The sequence below is a fragment of the Somniosus microcephalus genome, unplaced genomic scaffold (assembly GCF_052327205.1).
Source record: "Somniosus microcephalus isolate GS21.2 unplaced genomic scaffold, FLI_Smic_1.0 scaffold1, whole genome shotgun sequence".
Classification (NCBI taxonomy): domain Eukaryota; kingdom Metazoa; phylum Chordata; class Chondrichthyes; order Squaliformes; family Somniosidae; genus Somniosus; species Somniosus microcephalus.
This window is the reverse complement of record NW_028225188.1, coordinates 3,702,705-3,713,207: the sequence shown is the minus strand read 5'-3', so window position 1 is coordinate 3,713,207 and position 10,503 is coordinate 3,702,705. Positions and strand designations below refer to the sequence as shown.

Here is a 10,503-nt window from a genome sequence, read left to right as displayed (position 1 = left end):
TAAAACCAGCTCTTAATGCAGGGACAGGTGGGAACTTCAGTTACTATTTGAAATATTTAAAAATTAACCAGAGCTGCAATTCTGGTTAGATCCTGTCTCCCAAATAAAAAGGGAATGTTTGTATGGGTCAGGGTGTATATCGTTCTCCCTATGGAATTATTGTCCCAATAAGGAATGGTAGCCGCTCACTCACTTTATACTCGGTTCTTAACATCCGTTCATATTCGGCTCTCCTAACAACGTGTTCATTGAGTGCTGCGCTCACGTTAGGGTTCTGTGTGTTTTGTTTTTCTCTGAAGCCAGTCCTCATCTATATTGAATCACTGATCTGAATATTCGCTCACAGCAAGCCCGCTGCAGTGTTTCTGGATCTGGATTTCTACATGTTGGACAGACAGTTTACCGAAAATGGCTAAATAGTAAGCAGCCCTTTCACAGATACAGTGGGTGGCTCTGAAAAGAGCCTTTGGGTTATTAGATTGAATCTTGTCCACTTTACTTGCTCTTGGAGCTGGCAGTGCTGGTTTTCTTGGGAAGCAGCACCGCCTGGATATTAGGCAGTACCCCGCCCTGAGCGATGGTCACCTTTCCCAGCAGCTTGTTGAGCTCCTTGTCGTTGCGGATGGCCAGCTGCAGGTGTCTGGGGATGATGCGGGTGGTCTTGTTGTCGCGGGCCGCGTTGCCGGCCAGCTCCAGGATTTCAGCGGTCAGATACTCGAGCACAGCAGCCATGTAGACCAGAGCTCCGGCACCCACACGTTCAGCGTAGTTGCCCTTTCGCAGGAGCCTGTGAACACGGCCCACAGGGAACTGCAGTCCGGCCCGGGATGAGCGGGATTTGGTCTTGGCCCGAGCTTTACCGCTGGTTTTTCCTCTTCCAGACATTTCCAAAATCCACTCGTTGAAAGAAATAATGATAAACTCCGCCCACATCTGCCGCCCTTCTACCTTCTGGAGGAATGCAGACAGCAAACTTGTGATTGGTCGCTCTGTGGTGAATTCCATTGGTGTTCTCCGGTGACCAATCACAGTCTGTTTTTCCGCCAATGGCAAGTGTGTGGAAATAACTGTCCTCAACAGTCAGACCGCCAACGATTTTTAATTTCAAAAAGCCCGCCAATATTTTCCTAACCCAGCGAATTAAGTTAATAAATTAACTATTAGCCAAAGATTTCCGGACAGTTTTTTATTCCTTTTGTCTTCTTCCATCTCTCCCTTGCAAATTCCAGGCTGTTACAATCAGGATTAATTCCGGGTTCAATATCGAACTTTAACGGGTGGGATTAAATCCCCATTGATTCTGTAACGGGACACATTCCAGCTCAATCTCTGTAAAAGTGAGGATTCAGATTATCGAGTGATCCTTTGCGCAGGCGCTGCTGCGGGAGTGAAACCAGATCTGGGAGTCCTGCTGTGAGAGGAGAAGAGGGACAGAGCGTTCAAACTGACCGCGTTCTGGTCTCTAAGAAACCCCATTCTGGGTTGTTACACTGCAGGAATTCTCTGGTTAATAAAAGGATTGACTCCCAACTGGCATTGAAAAAAATGAAAATGTTTTTGCAGAGATTGAGGTGACTGAAATCAGAGTCTCATCTCGAAAACAAGCTTTTAATTTGTCGGAAGGCGCTGCAAGTGAATGGGTCTGAGATCAAAGGGAAAGAGCGATCAGGGACCGTGTTTGTACTTTACTGGACGGGAAATACAACAGCGACGCTAAGGTTGATCCGGGCAGTGAAAGTGCTTATCTGAGAATTCAAAACTAAATCTACGGCTGGAACTTCAAACGTTCTCAAAACACACTTGTTACGGAAATAATTACAGTAAATTGTGTCTAAAGAGAGATGAGTTTGTGTAGCTCTTTCAGAGAGATTGTGGGTAGCTCTTAAAAGAGCCGTTGTGTTTTGGGTTTGTTCTTTCAGGACAGCGTGGAGTTTTACTTGGAGCTGGTGTATTTGGTCACCGCCTTTGTCCCTTCCGACACGGCGTGCTTGGCCAGCTCCCCGGGCAGCAGCAGGCGCACGGCGGTCTGGATCTCCCGGGAGCTGATGGTGTGCCGCTTGTTGTAATGGGCCAGGCGGGAAACCTCACCCGCGATGCGCTCAAAAATCTCATTCACAAATGAGTTCATGATGCCCATGGCCTTGGAGGAGATGCCGGTGTCGGGGTGAACCTGCTTCATCACTTTGTAGATGTAGATGGAGTAACTCGACTTTCTGCGCTTCTTGCCGCCCTTCGCTGCCGGTTTACTGACGGTTTTCTTGGCGCCCTTCTTGGCAACTGGTTTCTTTTCATCAACCATTCTCAAACTCGATTTCAAACACAAAACGACGCAAACCCGCGCCGGGCTCGGAATATATAGGCAGCCCCACAGTCCTATGCTAATGAGGGATGGGTGAAGGCAATGGTTGTGATTGGCTGCTGAAGAGTGATGTCAAATTCCATTGTTCTGCATCTCTATGATTGGCTTCTTTATGTATCCAATCAGATTGAGATTTTGGCACCAGCACGCCCCCTGTAGTCAGAAAGGTAATTGCAAGAGCAAATATCCATGCACCAATTCCCAGACCATTATCTGGGGTCCCAAGCACTTCTTCCGGACGAGACAGCAATTTAGATGTACTTCCTCCAACCAGTGCACTATATTCATGTCTTGCAGTGTGGTCTCCACCACTTTAGTTCAGTATCTGCCCGTCTCTAGTACTGTGAGTGTGTGTATTGGAATAGTTCTGTATTATTCAGTCTCTGGTGATTTATGTAAGTGTTGGAATCATTACCAATCTCAGTCTCTGTTACAGTATGTGTGTGTGGGATCCATTCATTTCCTGTCCGTCACTGATACCATGTGTTAGGGTGGGACTCCATCTGTATCCGTCAGACTCTGGTACCGTGTGTCAGTGTTGGGATTCATTCAGAATCTGTCATTCTCTGGTAGTGTATGTGTGTGTGACATTAATTTTGTATCTGTCTGTCACTGGGATGTGCGAGTTTGAGATTCATTCTGTATCTGTCATTCACTGGGATGGTGTGCATGTCTAAGATTAATTCTGGATCTGTCAGTCTCTGGTACTGAGTGTAGTGTGGGATTCATTCCGTATCTGTCATTCACTGGGATGTTGTGCAAGTCTAAGTCTAAGATGTCAGTCCCTGGTACTGAGTGTGAGTTTCATTCTGTATTTGTCAGTCTCTGGGACTGCATGTTAGTGTCATATTAGTGCTGAATCTGTCAGTCTCTCGTACTGTCTTTCACCGAAGAATTCCGCATGTATCTGCTACTTACTCGGTTTATGAAAGTGGGATTCTTACTGCATCTATCAGACTCTGGCACTTGATGTTAGTTTGAAATTAATTCCATTTCTGCTAGTATCTGCTACTGTATCAGAGTGTGGGACTGAATCTATTTGTAAATCAATTATCCACCTCCAGCTATCTGCAACCGCCAATTTCAAACCATTTATTGACAGTAGAACCGAAACACAGCGCGCCGCACAAACCCTTACAGACTCGGGCTTCATATTCAAGGGTTCCCTGAAACCAGAATATTTTAAGTAAGATCCTGTTACAATTAACAATCAGTAATATTCCCGCCTATATACAGTCCCTTCGATCACAAGTCGACCCGTCTCCTTCCATGTCAATCTCTGACCTTATTCCATCTCCCCACACTTCCCCTCACAGACGGGTTCAGCAGTTTACAAACACCTTATTCCAGTTGATTTGGAGAATCTCATGTGTTGGGGTTCGAGTTGTGATGTGGGGTATCTCCGCCAGTGTCAGCGTCTCACAGAGACTTTCACCCTGAACCTGTGAACTGAAAATGACCATGAACTGAGACTGGAGTCGAACACCCCCCCCCCCCCCCCACAGTTAGAGTGAGGCCCGGCCCGGACATCCCATTCTCTCTCTGTTTTATTGCAGACACTGGGGGAGGGGTGGGTGCAGCGAAAATCAGCGAGTCACCAGGGAGCCGGGGTTCATTTGAAATGATTTCAATCTGGAATCTGAGCCCGACCCCGGGACATGGATCATATGATTCCGCGATCACCTCTTTTTGGAAAGACATGGGTGGCTCTGAGAAGAGCCTTTGGGTTCAGATGTTTACAAGTTGTTGTTAGATCCATGTGTTAATGGAGACACGGAATGCAGGAGTTGATTTAACAAGTGTTTACTGAACAAAGTCTGGAGGTGAACTAACTACACAAGACGCTATACAGGCTTATATACCCGAGTGGTTACTACTGGTACTACAGTATACAGGGGCTTCAAAAACATAGTTCCTCTTAAAGGTACATACACTACAGTTGTCCTTTTTATTTTCTTTTGCTCGCTGCTTTCTGAGACTTTGCTGATTTGGGCTTGGCCTTGGGTTTTTCCACCTTCTTGGCCGCCTTCACCTTTCTGCCTGTGGCCTTCTTGGGGCTCTTGGGCTTCTTCACCACCACCTTCTTCCCAGCCGCCGCTTTCGCTGTCTTTTTAGACGTTGCTGCCTTCTTGGTGATTGTTTTCTTGGATGCTGGTTTCTTGGCTGGAGATTTCTTGGCTGCTGGTTTCTTGGCTGGAGATTTCTTGGCTGCTGGTTTCTTGGCTGCTGGTTTCTTGGCTGGAGATTTCTTGGCTGCCGGTTTCTTTACTGCAGATTTCTTGGCTGCTGGTTTCTTCACCTTCTTTCCCTCTTTCCGCTGGGATTCCTTCTTAGCAAGCCTGAAGGAACCCGTGGCGCCCGTGCCCTTGTTCTGCTCCAGGGAGCCGTTTCCCACTTTCATCTTGATACTTAACCTGATCTGGGACCGGAGCTTCAGCACGTCGACGCCGTTGGCAGCCAGAGCCTTCTTTATCGCAACCAGGGACATCCCCTTGCGATCGCTGCCACTCGCCACAACCTTGAGTTTCTGTTCGCCCAACGTGGGACCGGCTGGCTTGGAGTGGGGAGCCGCCTTCTTCTTCTTGCTGGGAGCCTTGGTTTGAGCGGCGGCGGCAGGAGGAGCCATTTTGGCGGCTGCAGTCTCGGTCATGTCGGCGACTCTGTAGAAAATCTCTCTGACAGTCAGAGCTGGGTCAGAAATGAAACGAGAGGCGGCGGCACAGAGCAACTTAAAGGCAGCGAGCGGACGGGGCGGAGACATCCTGCTGTCAGCTCCCGGCCCCTCCAGCCTCTCTCTGTTTCTCTCTCCTCATTAACTCTCCGATTACAATTAAACTCGGGCACTCCACATTCCCAGATTGGTCTCTTTCTGTCTCGAAGACCGGGATGTTTGCTGTCGAGAAAGTTTCATCAGAATTCAAGACAGCAATTTCGATTTAAAACCGTTTCTTTGCTGCACTGATCGCGCTCTCTCACCCGATCGCGGACATGTTCACTGTTTTTCGACTGAAATTTGAAATCAACTAAAACTTCACATTTAATTCCCACATCAGGGGGGAGCAGGGCGATCCTATGACAGGGAAATCTTTGAATTTTACACAAGAGGGTCTCTGAAATCCGGCGATGAGAGCGGGCACACAAACACAGTGACATTAGTCTAACCCGCCCGCCCCTTTAACACACTCTCGCTGACATAATGTTCACTCTGCTCATTCACAGCACAATCTGTTCCCAGATTTACAGTTCACAGGACAGGTTTTCCTCTCCGCTCGGCCTGTGCTGCCGATTCTCGGGGTTAGTTGGAGTTTCCCAGCTCAGTCAGTGTTAAACACTCTTGAGGCCGGCGCTCCTCACAGTGTCTGTTCCCCAGATTCAGGGGCAGGAGCCAATCACAGCTCTGGCTGTGTTCACCCATATCTGGTTTGAAGGTATTATATTGTTCGCAGGCAGGAATAAGTTTGATTTATATGAAAATAGAAATGATGATCTCACCGCCTCTCTCTGTCTCTCTCTCCCCAAAACTGAGGAACAGAACAGAGCAACTGGTGTCCTGTGCATTCCATTCTCAACACCCAGAGACAGCAACCAGAGACAGAGAGACTGTATCAGTCTGAATGGTCGTACTCTGAGCCAAGCGGTCCACGCAGTCTGTTACCGAGATTTCGGGGCAGGAACGTGTCACAGTTTGGCTGTGTGGATCCTAGCCTGCTTTTAGATGATAGTATTATTCACAGAAATAGTGAGACATTCTGTTCACCACACATGCCTTGAACTTGGTTTCAATAGACCGAAAACTGAGAGGTTCAGCGTCGATCCAGATATAACAGGCAGGGCTGGGGGATAGAGGGACTGGGGATTGATCCTGTACACAAGGCACAGAGAAAGACACAGGGGGTGACAGTCACACAGGCCCGGGAACTTGTCTGGTATCTGTCGCCTACTCACCCACCGGAGACAGGCAGAGACTGATTAAACTCCCCGCTCAGCAGCAGTTCAGTGTCAGAGATTGACAGAACCTGTTCCTCTCCATCCTTCCATACAGTATGGGGAAACAAATCGCTCTGAGGGACAGGATTCGCATCACTCTCACACTCACCGGCAGCAACTGACGTGTGTCCAGGGTTGCTTTCCCCTCTCCTAATATCTCCTTATCTGTCTCGGTGACAATGTTTCTTTGATAACGCTCCTTTCAAGCTCATTGGGACGATTTATTCATTTAAATGTGCTATATAAGTTCAAAGTGTTTTTTTTGCTGTTGCTTCTTTTAATTTGCGTCAGGAGAGAGGTCTGAGCATGCGTGATAAACACTTGCCTGCTCCTCCCCCTCTCTCCACACTGTTTAAAGCGACAGGAAGGATCCTGCAAGCTCCCCTCCCCAAGCTCTGCCAGCGGGGGCCGTTTCCTCTGTGCTCGGCTGAAGATCGCTGACCACATCAGGGAGTGGAGATAGCACGGGCCCGAGTAAGGGAACAAACAGCAGCCTCCTCACAGCAGCACATCGCACTAGGACTGTGTCCGCAGATGGGCTTTGTGTCGGGTAAGTTCAGTGGCAGTCGGGGCTGTTTGTACGAGACAGATTGAAGCAGGAAATATTTCCGGAACATGGAGTGAGTGGGGGAAGGGAGAGGCCATTCTCGGGCTGTGTGTGTACAGTGTAAGGTAACATAGGAAGTAAATCACCTCGCTGCAGTCATCAGCGAACATCCCCATTTCTGACCTCTTGTTGGAGGGAAGGTCGTTGATGAAGGAGCTGAAGATGGTTGGGCCTAGGACACTGCCCTGAGGAACTCCTGCAGCGATGTCTTGGGGCTGAGATGATTGACCTTCAATCACCACAGCCAATCTTCCTTTGTGCTAGGTATGACTCCAGCCATTGGAGGTTCCTCCGCCCCCCCCCCAACCGATTCCCATTGACTTCAGTTTTACTAGGGCTCCTTGATGCCACAGTTGGTCAAATGCAGCCTTGATGCCGAGGGCAGTCACTCTCACCTCCCCTCACCTCCCCTTCACCTGATGAAGGAGCAGCGCTCCGAAAGCTTGTGATTTCAAATAAAACTGTTGGACTATAACCTGGTGTTGTGTGACTTCTTACATTTGCCCCTCACCTCTGGTATTCAGCTCCTTTGTCCATGTTTGGACCAAGGCTGTAATGAGGTTGGGAGCCGAACTGTCTTGGCGGAACCCAAACTGGGCATCATTGAGCAGGTTATTGGTGAGTAAGTGCTGCTTGATAGCACTGTCGATGAGACCTTCTATCACTTTGCTGATCATTGAGGGTAGACTGATGGGGCGGTAATTGGCCAGGTTAGATTTGTCCTACTTTTTGTGGACAGGACATACCTGGGCAGTTTTCCACATTGTCGGATAGATGCCAGCGTTGTAGCTGTACTGGAACAGCTTGGCTAGAGGCGCGGCTAGTTGTCAGGTGTTTGCTGTATCCAGTATGCTCAACCCTTTCTTGAAATCAGGTGGAGTGAATGGAATGGGCTGGTGACACAGGCTGGAGGGGCTGAATGGCCTCCTCCTGACAATATGTTCCGATGTAGTCCTCCCACCACTGGGAGCGATAGTGATGCGTTCGTGCGACATCGCTCTCCCGCGCAGGTGCAGTACCACTCCCTTTCTCTCTCCCGCGCAGGCGCTGTGACGCAGACTTGCACTCCCGCGCAGGCGCAGTGCCGCTCCTTGCACTCCGGCGCAGGCGCAGTGCCGCTCCCTTACTCTTTCCCGCGCAGGCGCAGTGCCGCTCCCTTACTCTTTCCCGCGCAGGCGCAGTGCCGCTCCCTTTCTCTCTTCCATGCAGGCGCAGTGCCGCTCCTTGCACTCCGGCGCAGGCACAGTTCCGCTCCCTTACGCACTCCCGCGCAGGCGCAGTGGCGCTCCCTTGCTCTCTCTATCTCTCTCTCTCCCGCGCAGGCGCAGTGCCGCTCCCCTGCCCTCCTGTGCAGGCGCAGTGCCGCTCCCTTTCTCGCCCTCCGGCACAGGCGCAGTGCCGTCCCTTTCTCTCTCTCTCCCGCGCAGGCGCAGTGCTGCTCCCCTGCTGATCATGGGTTTGCTGTGTGCTGGGCCGGTCAGAAACAGGCTTGTTGCCCGGGTTACAGGGCCTGTTCTGTGACTGAGGGAACTCGGCTCCATTCAGCACCCGGCCCGACTACGGCTGCTCAGCCCCGAGTTTAGATCACAGCGAGGGAGGGTCACAGGGTCACCGCTCCGGGCAGTAACTCCGCACAGAAAATGGCGCATTTCCGCCCAGAGCAGTGAGAATGGGGGAGTCTCAGGAGGCCGGAAATGTAGTGAGGAAAATCTCCAAACTAAGCACACAGCCCCGCAACTGGGGATCTGAGGAAAATCTCCAAACTAAACACACAGCCCCGCAACTGGGGATCTGAGGAAAATCCCCAAACTAAACACACAGCCCCGCAACTGGGGATCTGAGGAAAATCTCCAAACTAAACACACAGCCCCGCAACTGGGGATCTGAGGAAAATCCCCAAACTAAACACACAGCCCCGCAACTGGGGATCTGAGGAAAATCTCCAAACTAAACACACAGCCCCGCAACTGGGGATCTGAGGAAAATCTCCAAACTAAACACACAGCCCCGCAACTGGGGATCTGAGGAAAATCTCCAAACTAAACACACAGCCCCGCAACAGGGGATCTGAGGAAAATCTCCAAACTAAGCACACAGCCCCGCAACTGGGGATCTGAGGAAAATCTCCAAACTAAACACACAGCCCCGCAACTGGGGATCTGAGGAAAATCCCCAAACTAAACACACAGCCCCGCAACTGGGGATCTGAGGAAAATCTCCAAACTACACACACAGCCCCGCAACTGGGGATCTGAGGAAAATCCCCAAACTAAACACACAGCCCCGCAACTGGGGATCTGAGGAAAATCTCCAAACTAAACACACAGCCCCGCAACTGGGGATCTGAGGAAAGGCACAAAATCAAACAAATACTCGGCCTTGAAATTGAATTATTAGTAAGCAGATTAAAAGTCTACATTATATTATTTCACGTTTTCAATATTGTTCTTATTTTCTGCTTTGCCACAATTAGATGTCCCGGTGAGAGATGGTGTGATTGAGGAAGGTGCTCAGCTCGAAGTAAACAGGGATTGTAGACTGAGGAACAACAGCAGATGAACCAGCACAGGATTGTGAGAGCACCAACCGGAGAGAACCCTTCCGATTCAAAGAGCTTCCAGAGATCGACTGTGGAACAAGGTCAAAGAGAGTCCCATTGACTCAGATACACACTGGTCCTGGAGATAGACTGGGGAGAAAGGTCAGAGAGAGTCCCATTGACTCAGCTACACACTGGTCCTGGAGATGGACTGGGGAGAAAGGTCAGAGAGAGTCCCATTGACTCAGATACACTCTGGTCCTGGAGATGGACTGGGGAGAAAGGTCAGAGTCCCATTGACTCCGATACACACTGGTCCTGGAGATGGACCGGGGAGAAAGGTCAGAGAGAGTCCCATTGACTCAGATACACACTGGTCCTGGAGATGCACTGGGGGGAAAGGTCAGAGAGAGTCCCATTGACTCAGATGCACACTGGTCCTGGAGATCGACTGGGGAGAAAGGTCAGAGAGAGCCCCATTGACTCAGATACACACTGGTCCTGGAGATGGACTGGGGTGAAAGGTCAGAGAGAGTCCCATTGACTCAGATACAAACTGGTCCTGGAGATGGACTGGGGAAATAGGTCAGAGAGAGTCCCGTTGACTCAGATACACACTGGTCCTGGAGATGGACTGTGGAGAAAGGTCAGAGAGAGTCCCATTGACTCAGATACACACTGGTCCTGGAGATGGACCGGGGAGAAAGGTCAGAGAGAGTCCCATTGACTCAGACACACATGTCCTGGAGATGGACGCTCCCGCACTCGCCCCCTGACCCTCCCGCACTCGCCCCCTGACCCTCCCGCACTCGCCCCCTGACCCTCCCGCACGCGCCCCCTGACCCTCCCGCACGCGCCCCCTGACCCTCCCGCACGCGCCCCCTGACCCTCCCGCACGCGCCCCCTGACCCTCCCGCACGCGCCCCCTGACCCTCCCGCACGCGCCCCCTGACCCTCCCGCACGCGCCCCCTGACCCTCCCGCACGCGCCCCCTGACCCTCCCGCACGCGC

At 50.8% G+C, this 10,503-nt stretch overlaps 2 protein-coding genes across 2 annotated transcripts; both read right to left on the bottom strand.

Annotated features, from left to right (window-relative positions):
* Positions 1–291: 291 nt before the first annotated feature.
* On the bottom strand, positions 292–1,039 carry LOC147084165 (histone H2A type 2-C-like). The gene has a single exon (XM_085979824.1). The coding sequence runs from the start codon at positions 1,003–1,005 to the stop codon at positions 496–498; it is 510 nt and encodes a 169-aa protein (XP_085835950.1). The 5' UTR covers positions 1,006–1,039; the 3' UTR covers positions 292–495.
* Positions 1,040–4,150: 3,111 nt separating this feature from the next.
* Positions 4,151–5,088, bottom strand: LOC147084164 (histone H1-like). The gene has a single exon (XM_085979823.1). It carries the CDS (start codon positions 5,007–5,009, stop codon positions 4,308–4,310), a length of 702 nt encoding a protein of 233 aa, XP_085835949.1. The 5' UTR covers positions 5,010–5,088; the 3' UTR covers positions 4,151–4,307.
* Between the last annotated feature and the right edge of the window lie 5,415 nt (positions 5,089–10,503).